A 27521-nucleotide genomic window follows, 5' to 3' on the forward strand; every position below is an offset into this window, starting at 1 on the left:
AGAAAATGCTCCTGTAGGTCCTGATGTGATAGAATTATTGTCTTAATGGTTACAGAAACGTCAGGTGAATCTTTTCCTCTTAACAGTCTCAACCGATGGCACACAATTCTATACATGCTCATTTTACAACCTTCTAAAAAGAAGAAACACAATCGGAGTTGACCTTTTTTTAATGAGTAATGAATTTCATTCAAATGAATGGAAGCAGAAGAGTTATTAAATAGAGGCAATTGCAAAATCAATCATCCAAATATATCTTGGGGAAGACTTGAGCTGACGGTACGGCAGCAGGCCGACATTGGGCACACCCTTAAAACTCCCATTTCTTCCCCACTCTCGGGGGGCTGCAGGGTAAAACACTGCCCACCACATGAGTGTCTTCGGGACAGTGCACCTTTGTGGCTCTACACAGAGTTATCTAGTGTAGTTATGTAACACGTTTTGTCAGAATGAACTACCTTTGGATTATGACAAACTGCCACCACTCCCCAAACATGAAGCCACAATCAGTGAGTGACGCATTCCAGCGTTTTTAGCCATATAATGCTAAACTTTTACAATAGGTTGAGTACCAAATGGTTTTGATCTCGTGCCATTCAAGACATGGCAACTTAAGGGGATCTCTAAAGGCACACGCCTGGCCTTGCATAATGGAAACCAGTGGCGCGGTGTTCAACTGAACACTGAAAGTGATCTTAAATCGAATTTGTTCCGAATTGGACTTTTGCTGTTTATCAGATCTGATGGAATTTTCACTTTATTTTGAAAGTGGGAACATCGAGGGTTAGGGTAATTTGACGTACTGTATACAAAGCTTCTGGTTATCTGAAATCTGATGAAGGAAATGTATCGATCACACTCTGACCAGCCAGATGAGTGACAGTCGGTCTCATCAGTCCACAGGTTGCCGCTTCAATAATCAAATGCTTCTCCGAAGTCGCGTTTGTGTACTCCTTTGACGTTACTGTTGTTGTTAAAGCCACCGCTGCGAAACCCGTTGCTACGGCCACCGCTTCCTCCAAAACCACGGCCTCTGCCACCTCTGAAGCCTCCTCCGCGGCTTCCTCCGCGGTTTCCGCCACCGAAGCCTCCTCCGCGGTTAGTGAACTGCTTCTCCTCCAGCTCTGGGAGCTCTGTGGCTACAGTCAGTTGCCAACGACGACCGTCCGTCCAGCCGTCCTGTTGATGGACCAAGTTCAGTGTTAGCGGGACTGGCAAATTCAGCGAGAAACAGTGAGCATACTTTTTTTTTTGGATTGACTAAATTAATCTTAAACATATTATAAAGAGTTGTTCTCACCATCATCTCTTTGACTTTGCCAGCTGAGACATCAAAACAAACACCCTGTCATGAACACAATAAGGGGGAGATGGTGAGTGTTTCAGGAGTCTGTTGATATGGCTTTTATTCTGGAAACCCAGCAGCTACAACAAGTAAGATCTCACCAACCGGTGGAACACATTTACAGATGCAACAGTATTTTAATGTTTAATTGCTGTGGCTAACAAGAAGGAAAAAAAGCAGAAAGCAGAAGCTGACAAGCTCCACAATCGCATTATAAAACACAACACAATTTGAAATTCAGAATGTAAAGTAATTTCTTTGGCGCTAACATAAACCCCATCAGCACCGGCCATGAGAACACATTTGTGTGTTTACGTACCATTTTGCCTTTGAGGTAGTTCATTCTCTGAATGTGGGACTCAAACTCTTCTCCAAGCTGCTCTTTGATGGATTTCCAAGCATAACCCATATTATGCATCTCCTGAGAACACACCATCTGCATAGTGGTGAAACCCTGCAAGAACAAACAGAAACAATGAGTTTGGCGAAGTTAAGATCATACAGCACTGAACACAATCGAGTGACTCTAAAGAAAACGAATGTCTCTGTTGTTTACGACCCACATGAAGCCAAACTTACAACATCGGAGTTGAGCAGTGACCTTTGCTCGAGACTTGTGGCTCCAGAGATATGAGCCAGGGCCGCGGCCAGTGCATCAACTGCTCCTCTCTCCTCGATCAGCTTCTCCGCTGATTCTCGGAAGTACGCGACAGCTGTAATCGGAACAGAGTCCAGAAACCTGGATACGATGCAGAAAAAGAAGTTATAGCATCCGAAACGTAATGGGTTACTTTCACAAATGTGTTTCATTCAAAACGACACGGTTACAGTCAGCCATCAGTATCCTGAACGATGTACCTGACAGCGTCCTTGCTTGAGGACTTGATGATATCGTTTGCAGTGGGAACGCCAACTCGTCTGAATGTGATACCCTGGAAACAAAACACAATGCATTTTGGTTAGTATGCAATAAAAGAAAGATCTGGAGACAAACGGGTTACAATGAATGTTTCATTTTAGGTAAATGTGTTAACACCATTTCCGACTACAGGGATGAGTGCAGCTGTGACAGCCCTCAACTCTTGCCACAGAGGAAGCAAACTTTATCCTATTTTATGTATAACTTTCGAGCCTTGCTGTCTTCTACTTGGACTGAATTCAAACACGTACGGCTTTGTTTTCTACGTAGCGCAGCTGGTCCTCCTCTTTCCTCTGGTAGAAACAGATGCAGACTCCAGCCCTGCCGGCTCGGCCCGTACGTCCCGAGCGATGGATGTACGACTCCACATCCTGACACCGATCAGAGACAGAAAAATATTCAGCGAAAGAAGAAGTGAACAATTTAAGAAAGTGTGTTACGTGTCCAAAAACAAGTTAACTCTTAGTTAAATTCTTACTACTGCCAACACAACGCACCTTTGGTGGAGAACACTGGATCACCAGGTCGACTTCAGGGATGTCTAATCCACGGGCTGCAACGTTTGTGGCAACCAGAACCTCAAAGGTCCCGTTCCTGAAGCCCTTCAGCGTTATCTCTCTCTGTTTCTGAGGAATGTCACCATGGAGGGTCTGGGCACTCTGATAAGAGGTAGAAGAGATACAAAATAAAGTTAGAACATTAACATTACACATTTCCTAGAAGCTTTTATACTCCTGATAGAGCTGTGAAGTTGCACGCGAGTGCGCACCTGTTTGATGGATGTATTCATGGAAAGTTCGTTGGCGTCTTTCTTGGTTTCACAGAACACGATGGTCCTGCTGTGGCTGCCGCTGTAAACCTGGATCACATCCCCGATTACAGCTGCACGCTGCGACCAGTGACAGGTGATGGCCAGATGCTTGAGAGACAGACGGACAGAGAAGCCACCGTGTTAGCAGCAGTAGCACATCGGCACATGACGCTGAGTCACACTGGCACGCCACCAGCCACTTTTCAATCGCAGCCTCACTCGTTAAATGAGGGACATTTTCATTAATCCAGCTGGCAGACTAACTTGATTAGAAAATAATGGGTGTTGATGATAAATACAGAAATTAACTGCAAAATAACTTGTGCATGCATTTATGCATCTTAGTCTCAACTGCTGTAACTGTCCTCGATTACAGGCGTTTTTTACCTCTGCTAACACCAACACACACACACAGACACACACTTACTTCTACTGTCGTTGCAGCTTTCTGTGTTTTCTTGCCGATCAGATCTACGTGTTTGCACTGTGGTCTCATGTACTTCTTGGCGACCTCGTAAACCCAGGGAGGGCAGGTGGCCGAAAACAGAAGAGTTTGTGGGTTGGAGTCGGAATCTGGAAAGGAACAGACACACATTTTACATTCATGGCCACACAAAACCATTATAACAAAGCACTCCAGACTCCAAATGGTAAGCTTGCAGCTGGGGGGCAGCCCCCCCCCCCCCCCCCCGCCCTGCCAAGTTCATTTGTATTTGCTGTTGATTACTGAATTCCTGGGCGCCCAAAAAATTTGGCACAGCCCCAGATAAACACACATCTGTGTGGATGTTTATGATGATTATTGTGCAAACATGGGGAAATAAGGAGAAAAAGGAATCCTTTAAGACTGCAATGTCTAAACCTGTTGCAGAAAACAATAAACACATTCACACACGATTTTGAGGTTACAACAACAACAACAAAGATTTACTTTACCTTTCGCATATGATGTCGACAAAATCTCTTCAACCTGATCTGCAAATCCCATGTCCAACATCGTGTCAACTTCATCCAGAACCACATGTTTCAGTTTGGAGAGGTCGAGTTTGTTGTTCTGCAGGTGGTCTTTGACGCGGCCGGGTGTGCCCACCAAAATATCGATACCATTACGGATTGCATCAACTAGACAGAAGGAGAAACTCCATCAACAAACAAAGGAGGACATGACATTCACATGGTCGTGTTCTGCACTTTCTGTACATTCATGTCACGTACATTTTAGTAACATTAAAACATATGAATGTAAATAAAAGAACTCTTAAAACAATTACGCTGTGGGTTGTATGAGCTGCCGCCATAGAAACAGGCGAGTGAAAGCTTCCTGGTGATGTCTTTGAAGTCCTTTGCGACCTGGATTGCCAACTCTCTGGTTGGAGTCAACACCAAGACCTACAGAAAACGGGAAAAGGCGCTCAGTCACACACAAACGTTGTCAGAGACCATATTTATTGTCCAACTCTGGCTGATGCTGGTTTTTAGTGATTGGTGAGAAGGTGTGTGTGTGCGTGCGTGTGTACCTTGGGAGCCCGGCCTCTGGTCAACGCCACTGCATCCGTCTGCAGCTTCTCCACCAAGGGGATGGCAAATGAGAACGTCTTTCCTGTTCCAGTTCGGGCTTGGGCAATGACGTCCTCGCCGTCGTAAACAGGATTGAATGTCTTCACCTGAATGTCAAACAGGTAAGTGGCTCCCCGAGCTGAGAAAAAGATGGAGCGGTGACCGAGTGAGACGGAGAGGAAAGTGGGCAACAGGATGGGGAGAAAGGCAGGAGATTTGAAATGTTAATAACCATTGTGAGCGTCAAATCAACTCTCAAATGCTAAAACATGTCCATCAATACTAAAACGCATGTTTATTCTTTGAAAAAGCACCTCAGGTGCAATTGATATGTTATAACGTGGAGTTCTGTGAAGCACAACGTATCGAAAGATTCCTTTTTGTGGCAAAGCAGCAAACCCGCATCCGTTGACCTTCGGTCTCGATCCACAGTGGTGAACACTACGGTACGAAATGCTTACCTTTCAGTTTATCAATAGTGAATTGGGAGATCCTGAAGTTGGAGAAGGCTCCTTCCTTCTGCTCTGGTGTCTCCCCCTAAACAAATAAACAGAGTTAGACTATAGGACAGTAATCTTGAAATTTGAACATAACTGTCAATTTAAACAGAATTAATTGTAAACGTAACCTTATAAATGCTTGAAAACATAGTGAAAGAAGTACATCACATCACCATACATTCAATGAAATATTTTTAACATTTAACTCCTCCTGAAAGGGGGGAGAAAAAAAAAAACAGCCTTATGTGCGTGGTACCGTTTCTTTTTCACTGTCGCTGGCCGAGTCTTCACTGGACTGGACCGGTGTGGGTGCCGGGGTGTCTGGGATGGAATGTCCGTTTGTTTCAACCTCGGCTTTCTTATTCTTCTTCTTTTTTTTCTGAGGCCAAAAATAACATTGAGAAGATGTTTTAGAAGGGGCAGAGTATGACCTTTATAGCCGTTTCACAAGTTACCAGGAAAGATCATCCAACGTCCCGAGAAACTACTCGATGGATAATAAATATAGCCGGGACGTTTTTCTAAAAAGATACACAACTATATATTTAATATAGTAACAAACATCACTGACCTCAGAGTCTCCTTCAGCCTTCTTCTTAATCTTCTCTGGTGTGTCGGCAGTGATGTCGTTCATGTGTGTGTCCTCCTCGATGTGGTCGTTGACTTGGTCCACTGGAAGAGAGTCTTTTCTCTTTTTTTTCTTTGGTGCTGGAGGTTCACAGTCCAGGTCCTGCTTCTCTTCCTGCTCCTCCAGGTTCTGCTGGTTTTTCAGCTTCTTCGCCTCTTTGTTCTTTTTCTTTAAGAGAAAGAATAAAAAGGATTCAGTAAAGCTTGTGCAAATTCAGCTGCTTGAGTAAGAACGTAATTTACTTATCACATCGCATTGTGATTAATATGAAATGTCGTGTAAATACCAACCATGAAGTTTAACAGACTTGTTTAAATTGTATCACACACGAAGGGGAATCTGCCGCCTTGATGGGCTGTTTTATATTTTAGAAGACACCAGATGTCACTGTGCTTTCTGAAGCTTCGTCCACCCATCGTTGGGTACAGTATACAAAGTAATTAAAGAACACTTTTGGGAAGAACTATTGTCAGCACCACAGAGTACTTTTTAAGTGAATGAAATGATTATTGTATATTAAAAATGACTTTCTTTTAATGTATCGCATAATGATCACTTTTGATGAATGATAATTGATCCAAATTGTAGTACCAAGCAACCTGGGTGGGGGCTTGATTTATGTTTAAAAGATCTGAATGTTTGAAAAATGTGACATTTAAACTGTTAGCCAAGATTATAATAATAATACTACTATAATACTAAATCAACGAGTAATAAGCAATCACTATGTGCTTTGATAATAACTTAAATAAACCCCTTTACTCTAATTGGACTGTTGGTGGCCGTTTTTAGACGTTTTTATTTTATCCAAACTAGCGTGCAGATTTAAGTATCAAAGTTATTCTAGCAGTCTGACAAAAAGCATCGCAACTACGGTTCTTCACTGTAAGGGAACTAAAGTGTCATTTGCATAACATAATCAAATACGAGTTCAATACGTAACGTAAACACTTAGTCCAGCTGCACTTTACGTCATCAGATGGCGTCCGCAGCGCAGATACACAAAGGCGTGGGTGGTTGTTAAAGGTTTCCACGTTGCCCTCATAGCATTTCCCTGTGGTCTACAAAGTTAACGATGTATGCTAAGATCACATTAGCAGTAGCTCGCCCACATTTAACACCATTCCCAATTTGCACCCTGTCCCACTAAACTGTGTATCACATTTCACTCCTTGTTTAGCTTCTTGAATCTACCTGAAGTCGGTTACCCAAACGTTAGCCGGCCGGTTAGCACAGAGCTAGCACGCCAAGCCACATGTTGTTAAACACGCAGCTCAACGTCTTTCTCTGTCCGTTCACGCGCGACACGACTCGCGCCGCTCACCTTTAGGCGTTTAGCCTCCGCGGCGGCGTCCAGGTTGTCATCCATGGCTTGATCTTCAGTTTCTAACATGATTTTTGTCTGCATTTCTCTTTCCCGATGGAACCCCTCAAGTGTAGACGCAGGACAAACCACGGGCACGCGGATGGAAAGGAACGCGCAAGGCAGCGAGGAAGCGTGTTCACGAGCCAGACATAGAAATAGAAGCGATAGACAAAGAAATAGAAGCGATAGAGCCCTTACGTAAGACGATTACGCTATGACGCTACCTGCTTAAAACCATAGTATATCAATCAATCAATCATTATTTTTTATCTATAGATGTTTTATTTGAGAATGGATACAGTATTACATTTTTCTATGAGAATATTTATTTATATATAAAAAAAAATCTCGGTTGAAAGCTTAAAAAAGGTTAGTATTAGACATAGGCGTAACCACGCATTCTTTGGGGGGGGGGGGGGGGGGGGGGGGGGGGTCTTGTCCCCCCCAATATTGAAATGGTACCAATCTGCCCCCCCCCAATATACAGCAGAAAATATGTAAAATATATCTATGGACATATATCGACCGTACCGCCGGCCGGTCTGATCGTCAGCGCCCCCTGTCGGCTGTACCGTTCGCCGGTCGGATCGTCACCACCACCCAAAGTAATAATTGTAATTGGTGTGTTTAAGGTCAGTAAATAGTAAGCAACTCACCAAAACAAAGTGGAGGGGCAGTCACTGTCACAGAGAAATTACACTATTCCTTTAGATGTGAATTTAAATGGTCATTGTAGTCCTCGAAACTATGTTTTAAATGTGCAAATGTTCCTATATAAATATAGAATTGTAGGCCATGCAATTAACAAAAAAAAATAATATGGGGAATGGTATTCATTTGGACCCCCCCAATGTCTAAACCATGGTTACGCCCTTGATTGGACAGAGTATAGCCAATGTAAACACGGCAAATAAAGGACCTCCAATGATCCCAAATATACTGATGACAGCCTGTATAAAGAAGCAGATGTTTACATTACATTACATGTCATTTAGCGGACGCTTTTATCCAAAGCGACTTACAATAAGTGCATTCAACCATAGGGTACAAACTCAGGAGAACAAGAAACAAGAAAGTGCAATTTCCTCAAATAAGCCAATTTACAATTTGCTATAGATGAGTGACGTTACAAGTACAATTTAAGTGCTACAATTTGTTAGTCTTTAGTCGAGGTAGAGTCTGAAGAGGTGTGTCTTTAGTTTGCGGCGGAAGATGTGAAGGCTCTCTGCGGTCCTGGTGTCTTCAGAGAGCTCGTTCCACCATTTCGGCGCAAGGACAGCAAAGAGTCGAGATCTAGTCGAGTGTTTTGCTCTTAGTGAGGGAGGGACGAGTAGTTTTGCAGATGCAGAGCGGAGAGTGCGGGTTGGGATGTAGGGTTTGACCATGTCCTGGATGTAAGCTGGACCCGATCCATTCACAGCATGGTACGTGAGCACCAATGTTTTGAACTGGATGCGGGCGGCCACCGGTAGCCAGTGAAGAGAGCGGAGGAGTGGAGTAGTGTGGGAGAATTTCGGAAGGTTGAAGACCAGTCGAGCTGTTTAGTTCTTTCCAAGAATAAACCATGAAGCCCAATATCTTGCAGCAGTAGCACACAAACTAGATCCACTCTACCTGCAGAGCCCCTCCCATTAGTGAAGCCAGTCCGGCCATTGCACAAAACCCCGTACACCTACAACACCGACATTAGGGAAGGACTTGAGATTTCAAACCTTATTTACAGCCTAACAAAGTGCTCCGATAACTGTGAGACATGAATGTGTATCCATAAATTTGAAAACATTCAAAAGAATCCGTAATAGGGTTTTTAAACTATTTAAAGAAATAAGTCTGTGTAATACCGGTTCCAAACATGATGGCGCAGCAAGTCGGGCAGGAGCAGCAGTCTATAGACCTTTTCCCAGTCTTGTTCTGTGTGCTAGTAAATATTAATGGTTCACCCGCAGGTCTCCTGGCACTGCTGGCCAGCCGGCTGATGCAGCCAGCGGTCGATGGAGCTCCTGTGGGGAGCAGGGACTCCTGGATGACCATCCAGGAGCTTCTGTGGCCCTACGCGGGGCTCCGGCATAACGGACAGCCCCTCGTCTAGGCCCTGGGGCGGATGGTGTCATCCCCCCCACCTCATCAGCTGCCTGCAGAAATGATCTGTGCACTTGGGCGCTGACGACAAAGAACAGTGTGCACCTTCTGAGCGAGGCTGTCGGGATGGTTACTGGCGTCTGGAGATTCCTAAAAACAAGACTTGCGTTGATGCCACAGGACAGGCCTCGGGATAGTTACCCCTTTGGAGGGTTTTGTGCATCACATCACGTTTGCTAAATTACTCTCTGTGTGTGTGTGTGTGTGTGTGTGTGTGTATGTGTGTGTGTGTGTGTGTGTATGTGTGTGTGTGTGTGTGTGTGTGTGTGTGTGTGTGTGTGTGTGTGTGTGTGTGTGTGTGTGTGTGTGTGCGTGTGCGTGTGTCTGTGCCTGCGTTTTAAGGAGGATAAGCAGTTGTGGGTGATGGAAATCCTTCATCCCCCATTATGATGCAGGCTTGGTGAGTTATCAGAGCATGTACACAACTTCATCAGACGAAAGGCCGTCGTGGACGATGGCTCCAGTTGTGCCACATGACGTTTAAAATACATTTCATGCGCTTGAAGAAACCGGAGGGGGTCTACCAGTCTATTTAATGATATTAATAACTTAAGTCTGTGAACACTGGTAATAAAACATTCATTTTGTTTTAAAAATGTATTTATGAGTTTGTTAGACTAAGTGAGGATTTGTGAATATCTTTTTGTTAAGTTAAAATATGCATTTTACAGTCTTAACACCAACAGGGTTTTTTTTTCACTCTTAATTCTTGCTGTGGTTGTCACTGTTTTCAACTTCAGATACTTTTGTATGTTCCAAAGAATATGCGTGGAACTTATTTACACAAATAAAGTAGGCTATTCTACAATACCTGTGTGTTCTTATGTATATCATAAACGTATCAAATTCTGTTGTTTTTTTTAAATCTCTTTAATTGGGTGTTTCCCCTCAAGTGGCTTTCACACGGGTTATGATTACATCAGGGGTCTGGTGGCACAGAGCAGGCTTTGCACTGTATCCACAAACAGATAATCGGATTCTCTGGTCCTGGCTATGCCTTCAATGCTCATGTCATCCTGGAGCATGTGGATGAAGGTGGAGTGAAACTCACTTCCCGGATAAAGGTCTGGAGAGTAGCCGTCACTCTTCTCTGTCACTTCCAGCTTCTGACTCCTCTGAGCACCGAGCTGGTAGAGGCTCCACGAGCCTTCAGGCACCGGGGCAGCGCTGTGATGCTCACACGCCTGGCCGAGGAGAGAGATCAAGGTGGGGAGGGAGTAGAATGCTACGTGATTTACACTTTCTATATATTTGGGCTGGAGTACCTGCATGACTAGATGCTCTGCTCCACATTTGGCGTTCCACTTGCTCCATGCGAACGCGCAGGCAGAGGCGAAGAGGGCCATCTGTTCGTAAGCAGCATGTTCGGTAAGTGGGTCCTGAGGAGGAGAGAAGCCACGCTGCATATTTATAGCTCTGGGAAATGTTGGATTGTAACCTTGTGATGTGCGAGCAAGTATCAGTAAAGGCACATCAAAGTTGATTACTCATCGTTTTAGAAAGGTAAAACAGCAAGACCAAATTGTTTACAAATGGATAATGTGGTTGGTTCAGGCAAACTGAAGTTTATATTGGTTTGTAGAAAATTCCAAATATTTAGTGCAATGATCGGGCCAGAGTTTTACTTTGACCAATACTTTGCTTTAGTAACAAACTAGTCCACCGTATCTGGCCGTGCTAAAAAAACAAAACTAAGACTCATTGCCCACTTCTGCTTGACACTGTGCTGCAGCCCCCCTCAAATCCAGCCTCTTGTTCTTCAATTCTGTAAAGCAAACGAGTAAAATCCACACACCTTGCCGCAAGTAGAGACATATTTGTCCGTGAACTCGTTGACGGTGATGTTGACCCCGGCGTTGAGCATGGCTTTCTGCAGGACGGGGCTGCTCATCCACTTCCCTCTTACGTGAGAAAGACCCTTTGTTTGTTCCGACTGCAACATGCACTGATTACCCTGTGAAATGTGACAGTCGAGCTACGTTGTCTGATTTATTCCTCTGTTGTGTGTACTTTTTTTGTGCTTTTTGGTCAATACCTGGATGGTGATGCTGAGGTCGATGAGTGCCCCGTTGATGGTGAAAAGAGCCGAGTCTTGGCCCAAAGGCCTGAGCTCCCAGCTCTGGAAGGGAAGGTTAGCATAAGTATCCTGCATCAGCACAAAAGCATGGAAGGCATCCATGTTGAAGGAGATTTTGTCCTCGGCCTCCTCGTAAGACACGTCGGTGATCCCGTCCATCCTCCACTGATCCGCTGGTTGAAAAACCATCTTGCATTAGTTTCTTTTGCTGTAGAGAATGTTATATATAGAATGTGTTGCTGCGTGTCCTACCTGCAGCATCCCAGCGAGCCACTTCGGGAGTTTCCAAGAAGACGACCCAGTCGGGCAGTGTCACGGACACACCGACAGGAGGGCTGGCGAGAGCTTTGTTTTCATCTAAATTAGACATCTCCATGGGATAGGGGAAATTTTGTAGCCCATGGTCCAACAGCTGGAAAATAACGGGTTATGGAGACGTGTTGTGCGAGCGTTGTGCCCCCCTCCCCCTCCCCCCATTAGCTTTACCTGTCTTATTTCCCAACCATTGACCTTGTGGACTTGTGGCGGGAGGTGAAACAGGTTATAGTGGAAGACGCCACCCAGAGGTGTGTACTGCATTAAGTCCACCACTTGGACACGCTCACCGCAGTCAATCGTTGTCAGCGGCAGTGGAGAAGTCAACTCCCCCTCAGCTGAAGAGGGGGGGAAAAAAAAAAGGATTCCACTTTTAAAACAGCTATTGATGTATCTTGATCTACATTAGAAAACAATAACTCTGATTTAGTTGTGTTGTGGCATTAGTCCATGAATCAAAAGATGTATCAATCATTTTGACTGACGGCAGGTCTACATTCGTTTAAGCTTTGAGTGTCATGAAGCGTCTGTTGGGGCATCTTACCGTTGAGTGCCTCCATCTGGGTCTGTATCTGGCTGCTTCGGCCTTCCGCAGGCTCAGCACTGCTTTCCCTCGACTGCACACTGGCTGCGCTCTTGAGAGCATTATTCATAATCGCTCCACCAGATAGGTACCTGTGGCCAGGTGTGTGCATTCTCGGGTGAGCCATCCTGGCCAGCAGCGACAGGTGGTCATAACGCGTGTGGAGGATCCGTACAGCGATGTCTCTCACAGCCAGCTGCTTGGGAAGCTTAAAGTCCAGGCCAGCCTCTTCAAAGTTGAAACCTTTAAACCTAAATGAGCCCGTTAGAAAGAAAGAAAGAGTCCTACATAATTGCGCTTCATGGTGAATAACAACATAATAAATATAGTGTTGTGAGCTAATGGAAGAGAAACCTCTCTGATTTATATATATTTTTTGGTCCACAAACCTTGGACTCTTCCTGAGGTTGGCCCACAGACAGAGTGTAATGTTTTCATCTTTGACCACCGTCTGCATGTTGCCTGTCTCGGTGTCAACGTTTTCACTGGCCTCCTATGACCAGGGAGACGAAAAGGACAAAAAGCAGGGATGGTTCCAAAAGCTGATAATTCATTGTCCCTTGTAAAACACACACAAAAAAGATCTCACAGGCTGAACTACAATCCGTGTACCTTGAGGATCTCCTCATTGGTGAGGAGGTGTTTAGCGTGGATTAGCTCCAGCAATTCTAGAAGACTCTCCTGGTAGTACTGGCCCCTTCGTGGATCCGTAATGTCTCTGAGCACAAGCTCCACTTCCTCCAGCAGCTATTAGAAACAGCTGTAATGTATTTCTTACATATATTTGTTTAAACTTACTGTAAGGGTCATCACTTTGTATAAAATGTGTATTGCATTGAATTCAAAGTGAATTGAATCATGTCAAGGGGCAGCTGTTTTATGATGTATTAATGCAAATAAAGTGATTAATTTGGAGGAACAATAGTGTTTATTATAAAAATGGACTTTGATCTTAACACACAAAAAATGTCACTGAACATGAGCGGAAGTCCTGTTTCTCCATTTTGTATTGCAGTTTTTGTTTAGGAATCCTTAAGCAGCAAATACTGGGTCTTAATATTTGATAAACTAGTTCAATGATCAGTTATTTATCTACTCTATGTGTACATACATACAGACCTGTAGGGCGAGGTTGCATTGCTTGAGCACGAGTGTGATGTCGACTTCTGGGTCATCTCTCCATGAGCTGATGTATCTGTTAACATCCTGCAGTACTGTTGGGTCTGGGAGAGCGCCACAATTCATGTATCTCTCCCACTGGACACAAACGGCATCATGTGCGTTATTTTTGGCCAGAAATAGTTTTTCTAAAAAAAAAAAAAATTTTAAACATTGTATATTAATCACAAATGTGTCGTCTGCTCAGGAAAAAACTAAAGCCCTGAGAGGCAAAATTTGTGCTGTGTTGAATATTTTCACATGGAACACAAACCTCCGCTTTCTCCACAGCATCGGTTTTCCATTTGATTGCTGCAGTTTGATTGTTCTCCAATAGACGGCGGAGTTGGTCCAGCTCGTGTCCTCTGCGCTCTCGGTCCTAACGGCAAAAGCATTCAGTGAAGAACTCATCTCAACAATAGTCCATAGGGACGTCTTACCTTTGACTCAAGCCTTTCTAGCTCCTTCTGCTTTCTCTCTCTTTCCAATCGTATGTGCTCTTCTTTCTCAGCCTGCAGCCGCACTTCCTCTGTAAAGTAAAATAATACATGTGTGTGCACTGCAGTATTCGCTTCAATTATCCATATTATACAAATCTATCAGATAGTCATTTGCATCAGCCTCCTGCAGTGTACGGCATAAATGTAAATGCCTCTTTTTGGCGAAGTTTAGATTCAAAACACATATAGCTGGATTACCTTCCTCTCGCAGCCTCTTCTCGTCCTCATCCTGCTGCCTCTTAGCCCTCTGAGTCGTTGTCAGTTTACGACCCTTTGACTTGAAATCGACAAATACAAAATGACCGATCCGTGTTTCACAAGGATATACCAATAATATGTGTTGGAAAAGGTGAGTTGCTGAGGAGACGGTTGGCATAAACACAGTGTCCTAACATGTGTGATGGTGGTGATTGTTGTAGGAGCGGGATAATATATGTTCTTCATGCCTGGCTGCATCTACGTCATGCATCTGTATACAACTAAAGTACGTTATTCAGAGTGATGGGATACTAAAACTGCATGTGCTGACTGACATTTACTCATACCTTTACTTTCTTGGGTGGCTATTAATCACAGCAGAAAACATGGAAGGAAAGTTAAAGAAGGTTTAAAGACACGACAATACAGCAGTCACAAAAAGTGCATTAAGATCAAGGCTTCTTCCTGTCTACAAACACAGAATTCTAAACTAACTTGTCCATGTTGTTTCTGCACTTTTAATTTGCATTCCATTTTATTTTTGTATTGTTTTTAATTAGGAAAAGTGTTGTTATATGTATAGTGTTATATTTATAATAAACACTAATTAATACAAATAATGTGTTTTTCCTTGTTAAGGGCTGTTAACGTGACAATTGTGACTAAGTATGTAACTTTCAGCAGGTAAGTTTTTCCAACGTCTATTTGTAGACGTTGGAAATACGTTCACGTATAGACCCGTTTTCAACGTGATTTATAATATCGGTGGTAAACTTACAAATGTGGACGTAGTTCAAAGCGCATTAAGATCAAGGCTTCTTCCTGTCTTCGGTCTTATTTTTGAGGATTTGTGACAACACATGTTATTCTTCGGTTCAAACCATTTGAATATGAGATCGTTTAATAACGATTAAATAAATAATTAAACAAACGGGCCATTTTATGTGAAAAACAAACATTGTAAAAACTCACCATGGTGAAAACACGAAGGGCTACGTTGTCTGGTAACCATAGAAACGCGTGCGCATGCGTTGTTGTCTCTTTCTATTTGCGACAAAAATAAACGACATACGACTGTCCATCCGATCAGTCCACTGTTGACACAGAAAGGACAAAGAAGAGAAGACGTCTTCACTATCCTCCTGTTTGTGTAAATCCACCCAACAAAAGAACACTGGTAAATAGGAATGGCACTGTTTAATATGCGTATTCCTATAGTAGCTTTTGGTGAGTGTAGCATGAGCTAAAATGCTAACAAGCTGTGCTTCAGCTAAGTTAACGTTAGCTGACGTTGATTCCAGGGTGAGCTGGTTTGGTGTCGTTAGAATCATTAGGATTCAGGGAGATTCTAGTTCATGCTGATGATTCCTGTTTGACTTGTTTATTGTTATTCTTGCCACTCTTCTATTAAGGCCAGATTTCTCGAGTACACGGTTACTAGTTGTCCTGTGGACAGATTCTGTCCACCTCCAGAGTTACCATGCGACTCCTGGATGCTGCTTTATCAAGTACATCACAGTTTACTCAGGATATATGTGACCTTTGACTTTGGTGATAGAGGAAATTAATATAATGTACAACTAAAGAGGATACCGATATTGTATTTCAAGTAAGAGGTGTCTCTGTCGCTGGAGACAACCTGTCCAAACATTCATTTCTTCTACTCAATTACATTCCAGTGTCACTAAAATAAAATCTTATCTAAATATTGAGGGACATGTTTGTTCACAGTCAGTTTTAAAACTTAAAACAGCGGTTCCCATACTCAAGAATGCCGCGGCCCACTTTGAAATCTGAAAATCTTTTGCGGCCCACCCAAATCACAACTCTGATCAAAACATAATGATTAAATGACCATAAGAATTTAACAGATTAAAATGTATTAACCGACAATGTATGTTTTGTATACCATTTTCTCTGGAGCTCATGTGCCGTGTTTTCCACACAATAAGGCGCATAAGATACTGCAGTCTTTGGCTCACTCAAGATTCGAGAGCGCAAATCAGGTTGATGCGCACGATGAGCAAAAGTCGGTCTCGAGCGAGATATTTGCCCATTTCTGCACTGAAGGAAGGGGATAGAAAGTCGAAATTATGAGATAAAACGTTGTCAAAACACAAACGACACCTTTATGTAACCGTAGTGGACCGTAGATGACAACCATCATTTACCATCATTACCGGCACATTGCGTGGAGACGGTGCTTTCAGGGTCTGATCGATGCCGCGAGGTGCGTCCGCTCCCGCCGCCCCCCTCGCCATCCACGCCTTAAATCTTCGGCTGCTTTTAGATTAACTTATTTTCCGTTAAGATGGTTCAGCTACTGTAGAGAAAAGGGCGCCGTCTCTCGCTCTTTAATCTCATGGAGTGCTCGGCGAGAACACAGCTTTGTTTCTCCGACGCGCCCTGAAACACGCTCCATATCTCACGCGCTTGAGCGCCGCTCAGCATCTCGCCGTCGTAGACCGAGCTTTGGCATGTTTGGCAGAGCGCCTTGAGCGCCGTGTGCAACCAGTATGGATCAACCGATTAACCAATTGATCCATATATGTAAGGCGCTCCGGATGATAAGGCACTGTCGTTTTTTGAGAAAATTAAAGGCTTTTAGGTGCGCCTTGGAGTGCGGAAAATGTATATTTACTTTAATACTACAAGAGGGCGCCCCATTTGTTCAACGACAGGCGGACAAGAGCAGCCGTTTCAAGCGAGAGCCTTTTTGTTTTATTAATCTGTCCATTTAAATTGTTTGTGCTTCATCAACTAATGTTTCACATAACTAATGTGCCGCATCATAAATATTTTTATATTAATTTTTTTCAAAATTGAAAATAAAAAACTTTTTATTTATTTATTGTAAATGACCTCTCGCGGCCCACATGCAGTACCTTCGCGGCCCACACTTTGGGAATCGCTGACTTAAAACCCTCCTCCCAAAACAGGCTTCAGCAGACCAGCAGGTGTTATTAGGCGGGAAATACATTTTCTGTGCTGGTGTGTCCAACATGCTAAAGAGCAGCTAGTCTTTTGCAATGGTTCCCAACCCAATTCCAGGCTGACTGGCATCCATCCACAGCTCCAGAGGTCACTCTGAGGGTCACATGAAAGGTAACATGGAGGCGATGAAGAAAAGAGAATGAATTCATTTCTTTGTTATTGTCTAGTAAGAAACATGTCAAATATTCTAGTCAAAATGTCTGAATGCTATAAAGCCATACAAGTAGGGGTGTAAGGATTCATTTGAACAACGATTCGAATCGCGATTCATGGTTGCCGATTCGATTCATGGACGATCTGGGTTAATTTAGAACGATTCAATTCGATTTAGTGACTTGAAACTAATTTAGTAACTTTACTGGACAGTGCAGGCAAAGTTTATAAGATCCCTGTTGTTTCTTGTAAGGAAATCAGGTTTAAATTTATGATGTTTAATTAAATACATTATAGTATATTGGATATTATAAACAAGCAAACAATTAATGGCAAATATATTAACCTTTTATTTGAATCAAGTGCAACCATTTTCAATGTAAACATTACATAATAATTACACAATGTTTGGATCAATTCACAGAACCCTGGATTTTCAACCTCATTGTAGGGTCGCATGTCTTTACAGATAAAGTTGGCAATTGTTACTGTGATGTTGAGTTTCGTGCTGGCGAGGCCTGAGGTGTCTGCAGAGCTGGAGTTACCTTCTGCTGCTGCTGCAGCGGTAACGCTGCTAGAGGCGCCTGACTGTCGGCGTCGTTTAATCCCACGGCGCCTTAGTAGATGGCCGGAAAGATTCGTCGGGTTTCCGTGGCTTATTTGGTTTCTTCATATTCTACAAACAGCGACCGACTTATTTAGAACACCTCCGTGTTTGCAAAAGCCAAAATGTTTCCACACGCTGGATCGATTAGTTGGTTTGTAAATGTCTCGCTCGCAGTCGTCTCCTCCACGCTGTGTTTTGTTGTTCAGAGTTTCGCGCGGCTGCCGCTGCGTACTGATGACGTCACAGGCAGACTGAATCGAGTAACGTTCAACGTGTCTAAAGTGCTAAAAACAAACAAACAAACACACAGCTTTTATGCTTAAATCCAATGTGCAGTTTCCATGTATCGATACATATCGATTATGTACCATTTCAATCGATTTGTAATCTATACATGTCGTCTGGAATGCCGATTTGCTGAGCACAGATCGATTCAGTTGGATCGCAGGAATATAAATCGATTAATCGATTCAGTGGATGAATCGTTACACCCCTACACAAGTGATTTTCCTTATAAACTCAGCATTTGACAAACATTATTTCTTATCATCAGGGCCCTTTCACCTCTTGGGGCTAACCGTTCTATTTGGGATGGAAGTGTGACAAATAAACTAGAATTAATGAAAACAAAAGTCTCTTCATCTCTTCATGTCATTACTTATTGCTTAATAAATAAATGTTCCTTCTTCCAGGAAATAAATATAACGAGATGTATATTGTTACGTTCCAGCTCCCAAAAGGGAGAACATGACAACCCACTGCTCGGGCCCACCGATGCCAGCAACAGGGGTATGGAGTCGCGTTGTGAGAAACTGACACAAATACCGTATAAACGCTTTTATCTAAGCAAGGTAATAAATATACATAAATCAACAATAACCTTCTGGGAAAAGGGAAGGGCTGGATGGACCAAAACAAAGAAATAAACAAAAAGGTCCCCACCCCTAACCTGTACTAACCCCCAATAGAAAATACAATCTCTTCCTGGCACACGGTCAAGGCGCCCTAAACAAACGTACAGGTGGTGGACCGCCCAGGTCTAAACTGGTGTTTCTAGACAGAAGTAAACCTACGGGTGATGTATACCCCGGGGTAGCTCTAAATCTACTCCCCACTCCTTGTGAAAAAAAGAGGAAACAAATAATTAGTCAAACGGATACAAACAAACAATTGCTCCCCCCTGCTGATACAAGTTCCAAAAGGAACACAAGTTCCGCCCAGACAGCTGTGACCACTGACGAGGGGGCGGAGCTCCGGGTCCCAATCCTACCTGGAAAACAAACACACACGCACGCGCACACACACACATACACACACAACTACAAGCAATCCCCGAATCAGAATCATTATAAACAAACCCGGAACTCTGGGGACGTAACATATTTTACAGGTCTCCGGATGAGAGAGCCTGATGACAGACTTGTGCCTGTCAACTTTGGGACAACACATTTGAAGTTGGGCTTTTCAGAGTGCAATGTGAAATTGAAAAATCAGGATATTTAAACAAATTTCTTTGACATGCATAACCCAGATTATGCATCTCCTGAGAACACACCATCTGCACAGTGGTGAAACCCTGCAAGAACAAACAGAAACAATGAGTTTGGTGGAGTTAAGATTATACAGCTTCGAACACAATAGAGTGACTCTAAAAAATGCATGCCTGAGTTGTTTATGACCCGCATAAAACCAAATTTACAGCATCAGAGTTGAGCAGTGACCTTTGCTTAAGATTTGTGGCTCCAGAAAGTCCAGAAACCTGGATACGATGCAGAAAAATAAGTTCTAGCATCCAAAACGTAATGGCTTACTTTCACAAATGTGCTGAGCGCCAAACAGGTGCAGCCTCAGACAAACATTACATGTCATTTAGCAGACGCTTTTATCCAAAGCGACTTACATTATACTTTAAACCCATGGATTATTTTTCACATTTTTTCCCGGGGAGCAATTAGGGGTTAGGTGTCTTGCTCAGGGACTCTTCGACATGAAACAGCCTGGAATCAAACCACCAACCGTGTGCTTCCCAGCACACCTTCTCGAACCCCTGCGCCACGACGACAACCCAAACAAGGTAATGACAGTGTTTGTGCAATCCCTGACGTGGTTTGGTAATAAATTAACCAAACCTTCTTATTAAAAGGCAACACATTGCTTCACAATTTTATAATCTAATGACACACTTTCAATTGAAGGTTTCAATGGAAGACCGGCTTATCTGCTGAAATGCTTGTGATATCTTGTGTTGTCATATTTATTATGATGTGCGATAAAACATGTTTAATTATCCAAATGTCCTCTTTGATATACAGTAAGTCTCTGTATGCTTATAAAAAGTTTTTACTAGATTTAGTTAGAAATGGTGTAAAATCATCATAACAAGATATTTAATGTTTGCAAACAGGAGACAGAGTTGACACACACAAGTCATTAGGCAAGAACTTATTGGACAAACGGTAGAGACGTTTGCCTTGTGTTGTTTTGTCCAACACCCAGTCCTGATCAAGATGACATTATTGCAGTTTTTCCAATAAAAAGTTATAATTTGTAGAATGAGCGAGTAAAAAAGGGAAAATTGGAAAACTAGTGTTGTTTATCAAATCAAATAATAATAATGAATCAATAAACCTATATGTTTGTATTCATTTAGCATTGAAGGTTTGAGAAACAGCAGGATAGTTCATGAAGCACCTTTATATTAGTTTTAATTGACTTTTTATTCCAATATTATTTTTATATCCTGCTCGACGGAACGTCTTTTGGTTATATGACATTCTTAAACTGCAAGTTTTATTATATTTTTAGTTTTTTGACGTCTTTTATGTTTTAATCAAAATTCTTAACGGTTTGTAAATCTCCTTGCCTTATGTTTGGATGTTTTTAATGGTTTTATGTGAAGCATTTTGAACTGCCTTGTTGTTGAAATGTGCTATACAAATAAAATTGCCGGGCATTGCCTTGACTTATAACTGACGTATATATACACAGTAATGCATTTTAGATTTAGTCTTTTCATTTTATTATTCATCTGTTTATACAACTGGCATTCAGCCCATGCTAAAATACATTGCTAAATATCATTTATACAGGTGCAGCAGCACTGTACAAATTGGAAGTAATATTAACAAACAAGTGTTCTCGACTAATAATTCAGCAGTGACTAAATGTGGCTAAAATGGACAGCAAAAAGCCTCTTGTCTCTCATTCGATTTAATATATTTTCATACGCAACATATAGAAAGCTTTTAAGTGAAACAAAAACAAATTTAGTTTTGCAACTGAACAGAGATAAGAATTGTGTGCTGCTGCTGGCTGAACAAAACATCGTGGCTGGTTTATTGCTCTGCTGAGCAAGCCAATAAACCAATAAATAACTAATCTGTAGTAAACATTTTGCATGATTCCTCCACAAGGAATTCAAAAGGCACTACCCTTGGACGTACTTGTTTCTTTTTATTTTCTATGTCAAGGATTATTGTGACTTTTACAGACCAAAATACTTGAACGTTAAAACACAGGCAATACAACTTTTGTTTGTAATTGCTGGTGTTAATAGTTAACTAGATGAGGGAATAGGGAGTTCTTTTGATAGGCAACCTTTTCTTTTTTTTGTCACGGTAACTAGATCCTCCCCCTGGTTTTGAAGAAAGGCGATATATACTGCCTGTGCCTCTCAGTCTTTTTTTTGTTGTTCAACATTGCCGCATCCCCAAAATTAGTTCTATACATTGTTGATAAGTATGTTGCGCTCAATTTCCAGGAACCATATTTTGATAGGTCTTCCGTGGCTTTTCATATTTTTGGGGTAAGATTTCTCACTTCTTTTTTCTTTTTTGTACAATAGAATTTATCATCAAGTATATAAAATACAAAGCTACAGAAGACTGTTCAACCAAAAATAAAAAAACTAAATACTCATTGTACCTAAGAATTGCTTAAAATGAATTTAATTACAGGTAAAAGGCAAAATGTGGTCTTTTAACTTTTGTGTTGTTCTTGTGCGACATCGGTGTAAAATCATTAAACATAACATCTATCAAATAATACTTGTAATTAGGAGACACAATTGACACACAAATGCATCACGGTTACGGTAATTTAGTAGGATAATTGTTTTTATTTTCTTTCAGTTTGCTCACAAAATATCCAAGTGTGAAACATAACGTTTGGCATGACACAAGCGTTTTGAAATGTGTCAAGTATTAATAAAACAACGGTGTCGCGGTGTATAAAAACATGTCACAACAACAAGACCAACAAGTTTAATTACATCTTGAATCTTGTGATACCACTGCAGTCATCTTTTGTATCTTTGTGTCTTCACAGGTTCCTGTATATCTATCGAGGGCCAAGCATCTCACCCCTGTATGGATCAGACACTAACATTATAGAAACTAAGTCAAAGCCACTGAACGGACCATTAAACAAAGGGTAATATTCTAAAACAAGCAACCACAATACACATGTATACATATACACATACAGAAGGAGTGCATGTAAAACGTTCTGAATTCAATTACACACTTTATGAGTATTCATTAATCCTGTTGCTACCCAGAAGTTCCACGTAGTTTTGTACCGTATACATTTAATGAAACCATCAATTACACATTTTATATGTCAATTTCTATACTACTTTAAATATGTATTGCGTGTTTCCCCTTTAAGCGTTTGCTCTGACAATGGCAGCTGGAGGGTTGGAGACCTAAAGATGCAAACTGGGTGAGAATTAAGGTTTTTTTCACAAACAAGTAGAAAGGCCCACGCAATCTCTTCTTAGTAATGGACGACTAATGTTGAAAGAGTCTTCATAGTGTTTCTCATCTTAAAGTAATCAATAGGATGAAATAAAATTATCAATAGGATTTTTATTTACGTAAATGTCTGTAGGAGCCACATATCATTGGTGCCACTGGGTTCACCTGGGTTGTCATTTACGTCAATTTGCATGAAATAAAAATGTCCTGCTAACAATTTTTGTGGAAATCAAAGTCTAAACAACAGATTTTTATGAGGTTTTATTGTATTTTTTATGATCCACCTTTCTGAAAATGTTGCTTTACAATTGCATTGTGTAACAATTATTTCAAACTACACCACAATTTATTGTTTATTAACTGGATCCCCCTCAGCTGACTCCTTCATGGGCGCTAATCTTCAGGGGGTCCATAGAAAGTACAAAACACAATACATACAATATATGATGTGAAACATACAGTTAAAACAGGACAGTCAGAGAGCCGGATACACAGAACTGAGCATTTGCTTGTCCTGCACTGGGATAGTGATCTTTATGAGACTTGGACACCGGTTGCGTTATGGCTTTACTTCTGTTGGCTCTCTCCACTAAGCAAATGTATTAGAGCAGCTTAAATACACTGAGACCACTCTATGTTAATAGAGTGGTCTCAGAGATTCCCACCACACTATTTAATTAGATTTAATTGTTATTAACTCAGATCCTTTATTTCAGTGAGCTTTACAGCCCAGACAGGACTGCAGGGGGACTTTAAGTTTAGTTTGTAATGAACTGTAATCAACAGTTGCTAATTCCCAGGATATCAAGATAACAGTGAAGGCCTTTGCAGTGAACACAAGAGATTAAAAGAGATTAAAAGATGGCTGTGTGTTATTTTGCAGAGCCAACAAAAGGTCATTGGTTAGTAGCCCTTTTGTCTCATAAACACAGCGGCAGGCTCATCGGGAGGAAGCAGAGCACATGACATGACAATGTTCATGTTTCTATAGTATCTGGTCCTCCGGTGTTGTTTCTTTAAGGTTGTTTTTTATGTTTGCCTTTGTTGTATCGATTTTAATATATTAGTTGTACTGTATTTATCCCTGCATGTCCACTTTGGACAGAGTAGAGTAATGGGACATTTAAATTAATCTTTACTCTTTTTTCCAGACTGAAATATGCTCAGCCAAGCACACAGAACGGGTAAGCCGTTAAAAACAACAATACGTTATTATTTTCCTGTGTAGAATGTGTAGGTGATAACATTTTATGACCGTAAAGGAGCATGATAAACATATCTCTTTCACAAAGTTAAAGATCAAGAAGACGAGAAAGATCAGAAGTTATTACAATGTCCCACCATTTTATCAAATAACTGGTGAAACTCCAAAATTTTGATATGTTAATGATTTGTCTATATGAGATGAAAAGTGGTCATTTCATTTGGAACCCTGTTCTGCAACAATTGATTGTCTATTGAACTATTAGACCCAAACTGCTGGATGGACTAAGAACTGAGAATGCTTCATAAAGTCAGAATAAAGATGTATTTGTTCTCCAAAGACGCACTGACGTGAATTCAGTGACGAACTGGAATGCTCCTCTGGTTTGGGAGGGAACGTTTGATCCGGTGGTTATTGATGCAATCTATAAGAAAATGGACCCAAGAGTTGCTGTGGTGTTGTTTGCTGTTGGCAAGTAGGTACACAGGATATTCTCACAGAATGTTATAAGTGTACGGTTTAACCTGAGCCATTTCTTCAGCTGAAATACTCTACTACATAAACTTGAACATAATAAAGCTTTTTTTATATACTGTTATGTCTATTGCATTGTTAATGTTTGTGGCTTGCTTGTTTCCTTCCCAAAAGATACACACGTTTCCTAAAGGGTTTCTTGGAGTCGGCTGAAAAGTACTTTCTTGTTGGCTTCAGAGTCACCTATTACATCTTCACAGACAACAAAGGAGATGTCCCCACAGTGAGTGATTCTTCTTGGTATGTTTCAAGTAGCTTTGTGCACATCTTAGCTAATTAACTAAAGTACAGGACTGCAAAATATCATCACGTATCAATCTCTACTATTGCTTATTATTTTAACAGCAAATAACACAGGGGATTGTGCGTTATGTAGCTGTAGATGTGTCTATGTAGGTGATTTTCTGTTTTACAGAGGGAGAGGGAAAGCTTGATGAAGGACACTGACAGGGAGGCAACTAAGGATTTCAAAGTGTTGTATCGTCGCCTCATCAGTGTCTTTGCGAAATGATCTTGGTTTATTCGAGTATGTGCTGCTGCAATAAATCTCCTTAAATTGGGGGATCTGTGTGGTGCCTTACCACGTGTCAGAAAGATCAACGGTCAACAAGCTTGAGAATGTGTAGAAAATAAAAAAAGACTGCAATCTGATGTATTTACCATTTTAAAACAGTTGAACATAATAGTATTTTAAATTAAGTTTTCAGCTCACTGGTGCTTTGGTGTGATTTATAAACCGCTGAACGAATGAAGCCACTCTAAAGGAGGGACACTAAGATCCAACAGTGGCAGGTAGCAGGTTCCTGTTTTAGAACCGCAGGTTCCCCTTTTCAGAACAGCATGAACTGATCTCAGAACGTGTACTTCCGCCAAGTCATTTCATTAAGCCGTTACTGGAAAAGATGTTTACATGTGATTTGCATATGGATGAGGAGGCGGGTCTATGGCGCTACGTGCCGTTCTGAGATCAGTTTATGCCGTTCTGAAAATCCAACCTGCCGCTTATTGAACTCGGTGCCACTCCTTCAAAAGTTAAGACTATTCATATTCATGGGACCAAAAATAAATGCACACATGTAAACGTAAGTATCGTGTGTGTTTGTCAGATTAAACTGGGTAAGGGACGAAAAATCTCAGTGGTCACCATCCCTAGCGTCAACCGCTGGCAGGAAGTAGTGCTTGGCAGGATGAAATGGGCGACCATCACCATTGACAAACAGGTAAGAAGTCAAGATAATATAAGATATTCCTTTATCAGTCCCAGAATGGGGAAATTCACAGATCACGGCAGCAAAGTGGACAGTGCACACAAGATACACGGTTAAAAACCAGAGCAGCAGCATAATGATAATGATAAAAAATGACAAGAATAAGAACAAAATTAAAGTGAAATAAAAATGAAAATAAAAAATTGAAGAGTGCAAAGGCCGTAGTAATTAAGTAGTCTTTATAGCACATATGCAAAAAGATTAAATGTCCTGTGGTTGTCCTGTGAATGCACAACATGGCTTAGTTGTGTCATCATACTAGTACTACAGTCGGGGTCATTAGTGCCACTACTGGTTCTCTTAATATGACATCATTCTGTTGAGTCTCTGCCCGTTACAGTCCCTCACATTTAAAATGCAATGTTTTCAGATCCGTAATGAAGCGGACTATCTTTATATGATGGACATAGACAGTGTCTTCCACAATGATTTTGGAGCCGAGTCACTAAGTCCGCTGTCTGCTGTGCTTCACCGTGGCTACTACAAGGTTTTTCTTCAAGTTAATATTGGACTTTCCTTTTTTTCTTTTCATCATCAAATGTTTTCATTGATTTGTCTCTTCATACCATATGTTGTGCATTTTTTTTATAACGATCTTACCACATTTCAGCCACTAAAATATGGATTTTCCTCAGAATACAAGAAGGGATCAGTTTCCGTACGAGCGTCGGCCCAAATCTATGGCCTACATTCCTGCTGATGAAGGAGACTACTATTACACAGCTGCTGTCTGGGGTGGATACCTGGAGGACATGTATAGGCTGGTCAAGTAAATAACAGTTATTTATCTTTTATGTTATTTTCATTTCTACTACGGTAAAGGGTACACTGAGTGGTAACATAACAATTATAAATATACATATGTTTTAAAAATAGATTTGCGTTCGGATCTTTTGCCACATGTGAGAACATGATTTCAACCTTTCAAAGATTTTTGAGATGATTGCACCAAATTTAAGTTTAAAATGCATTTATTTTTAAACGCAATGAGACTTTACAGTGACACTCTTTCTACTTTTGTGTCATCAGATACTGTTACACACAGTCAGAGGAAGATGCTAAGAATGGCATCGAAGCTGTGTGGCAGGAAGAGAGTCACCTCAACAAGTACAGTCACAATTTATCCCCTAATTTTCAACGTTTTCAATTTATTTTAATAAAAAGATTTAAAGAGAGTTCAACCTGCTGAAATCCTCATTTCTGATTTAATTTCTATGTGACATTCCTTGACACATTTCATAAAATTGTTTTCTTAGAATAATAGAACGTATCAACTTTTTTATTTTCTTATGGGTCATACGTTGCTTTATCTGTCTCTCTGCTGTGAAGGTACCTGCTGTACAACAAGCCAACCAAGGTGCTGTCTCCAGAGTACCTGTGGTCAGACTATGACAAAATACCAGCAGACATTAAAGTCGTCAGGATCTCCCAGTTGGTCAAGAACTATGAAGAAGTGAGGCCCAATGGTGGACACTGAAGTCCAGTCAATGTCATACGGACCGTTATAAATGTATTTGAATATCTGTTATAGGTTACTTTGTTTTTTCTGTATTGTGTATCTTTAAAGGACTAAATCAATTAATTAATACACTTGGGTTAGTTAGCAATTTATCAGCACCTACAGAACTTTGTAATTTGGCTTACTTGAAGAAATTGTACTTCCTTTATTCTTGTTGTTCTGTTTCTGAATGCATTTTGGATAAAAGTGTCAGCTAAAAGGAAAATCTTAATCTAAATGATAAATAAATAATTAGAACTCAATAAACTTAAACCAAACATGTTTTATTATTTTTAGTTGGCAGATGTCTCTAGCAAAGAACAGTTTAACCAAGGTAAATTGTATTTCAATGTGCTTTGTTCAGTCAATGTGTAGACCACCACAGCAGCACTTTGTAATTGTGTTGTCTT

The 27521-nt window shown here is 41.3% G+C and overlaps 3 protein-coding genes across 23 annotated transcripts; 1 reads left to right on the forward strand and 2 right to left on the reverse strand.

The window, feature by feature from the left end:
• Nucleotides 1–152: 152 nt before the first annotated feature.
• Nucleotides 153–7324, reverse strand: ddx21 (DEAD (Asp-Glu-Ala-Asp) box helicase 21). The gene is made up of 16 exons (XM_040200520.2): nt 7085–7324; nt 5704–5928; nt 5389–5511; nt 5094–5169; nt 4593–4771; nt 4347–4464; nt 4012–4197; nt 3503–3648; nt 3034–3183; nt 2762–2923; nt 2516–2635; nt 2204–2277; nt 1925–2084; nt 1665–1799; nt 1301–1345; nt 153–1179 (listed from the first exon to the last, which is right to left on the reverse strand). The coding sequence occupies exons 1-16, from the start codon at nt 7166–7168 to the stop codon at nt 913–915; spliced, it is 2250 nt and encodes a 749-aa protein (XP_040056454.2). The 5' UTR covers nt 7169–7324; the 3' UTR covers nt 153–912.
• Nucleotides 7325–10046: 2722 nt separating this feature from the next.
• LOC120834948 (dynein axonemal intermediate chain 7) lies at nt 10047–15379 on the reverse strand. 20 transcript variants are annotated; one of them, XM_040203371.2, is made up of 15 exons: nt 15069–15379; nt 14444–14461; nt 14097–14175; nt 13839–13927; nt 13673–13777; nt 13360–13497; nt 12853–12987; nt 12630–12733; nt 12202–12491; nt 11829–11995; nt 11595–11754; nt 11301–11515; nt 11061–11219; nt 10531–10644; nt 10049–10449 (listed from the first exon to the last, which is right to left on the reverse strand). In XM_040203371.2, exons 1-15 carry the CDS (start codon nt 15069–15071, stop codon nt 10180–10182), a joined length of 2046 nt encoding a protein of 681 aa, XP_040059305.2. In that variant the 5' UTR covers nt 15072–15379; the 3' UTR covers nt 10049–10179. The 20 variants fall into 20 exon arrangements, with proteins under 20 accessions (XP_077941170.1, XP_077941174.1, XP_077941176.1 ...); XM_078085052.1 differs by having other exon boundaries at nt 13360–13547; nt 15069–15116; XM_078085055.1 differs by having other exon boundaries at nt 13360–13547; nt 14875–15074.
• Nucleotides 15380–21496: 6117 nt separating this feature from the next.
• Nucleotides 21497–27379, forward strand: LOC120813179 (globoside alpha-1,3-N-acetylgalactosaminyltransferase 1). 2 transcript variants are annotated; one of them, XM_078085063.1, is made up of 11 exons: nt 21497–21655; nt 22177–22281; nt 22519–22572; nt 23759–23791; nt 24152–24286; nt 24460–24568; nt 25452–25565; nt 25984–26100; nt 26249–26382; nt 26643–26720; nt 26943–27379. In XM_078085063.1, exons 1-11 carry the CDS (start codon nt 21591–21593, stop codon nt 27088–27090), a joined length of 1092 nt encoding a protein of 363 aa, XP_077941189.1. In that variant the 5' UTR covers nt 21497–21590; the 3' UTR covers nt 27091–27379. The 2 variants fall into 2 exon arrangements, with proteins under 2 accessions (XP_077941189.1, XP_077941190.1); XM_078085064.1 differs by lacking the exon at nt 25984–26100.
• Nucleotides 27380–27521: the final 142 nt, after the last annotated feature.

Source organism: Gasterosteus aculeatus, chromosome 12 (assembly GCF_964276395.1).
Source record: "Gasterosteus aculeatus chromosome 12, fGasAcu3.hap1.1, whole genome shotgun sequence".
NCBI classification, from domain to species: domain Eukaryota; kingdom Metazoa; phylum Chordata; class Actinopteri; order Perciformes; family Gasterosteidae; genus Gasterosteus; species Gasterosteus aculeatus.

What these genes read in the sequence shown, in the direction of transcription:
- ddx21 (XM_040200520.2), bottom strand. Translation starts at nt 7,168, where the DNA reads ATGCAGACAAAAATCATGTTAGAAACTGAAGATCAAGCCATGGATGAC. An exon ending in AAGCTGCAACGACAGTAGAA is followed by an intron (nt 3,184 to 3,502) that starts GTAAGTGTGTGT and finishes CTGTCTCTCAAG; the next exon opens with CATCTGGCCATCACCTGTCA. An exon ending in ACTACCTCAAAGGCAAAATG is followed by an intron (nt 1,346 to 1,664) that starts GTACGTAAACAC and finishes TGTTCATGACAG; the next exon opens with GGTGTTTGTTTTGATGTCTC.
- LOC120834948 (XM_078085043.1), bottom strand. Translation starts at nt 14,274, where the DNA reads ATGCCAACCGTCTCCTCAGCAACTCACCTTTTCCAACACATATTATTG. An exon ending in CCAATGAGGAGATCCTCAAG is followed by an intron (nt 12,734 to 12,852) that starts GTACACGGATTG and finishes CCCTGGTCATAG; the next exon opens with GAGGCCAGTGAAAACGTTGA. An exon ending in AACCTCAGGAAGAGTCCAAG is followed by an intron (nt 12,492 to 12,629) that starts GTTTGTGGACCA and finishes GGGCTCATTTAG; the next exon opens with GTTTAAAGGTTTCAACTTTG.
- LOC120813179 (XM_078085063.1), top strand. Translation starts at nt 21,591, where the DNA reads ATGTTGCGCTCAATTTCCAGGAACCATATTTTGATAGGTCTTCCGTGG. An exon ending in GACATGTATAGGCTGGTCAA is followed by an intron (nt 26,383 to 26,642) that starts GTAAATAACAGT and finishes TTGTGTCATCAG; the next exon opens with ATACTGTTACACACAGTCAG. An exon ending in GAAGAGAGTCACCTCAACAA is followed by an intron (nt 26,721 to 26,942) that starts GTACAGTCACAA and finishes TCTGCTGTGAAG; the next exon opens with GTACCTGCTGTACAACAAGC.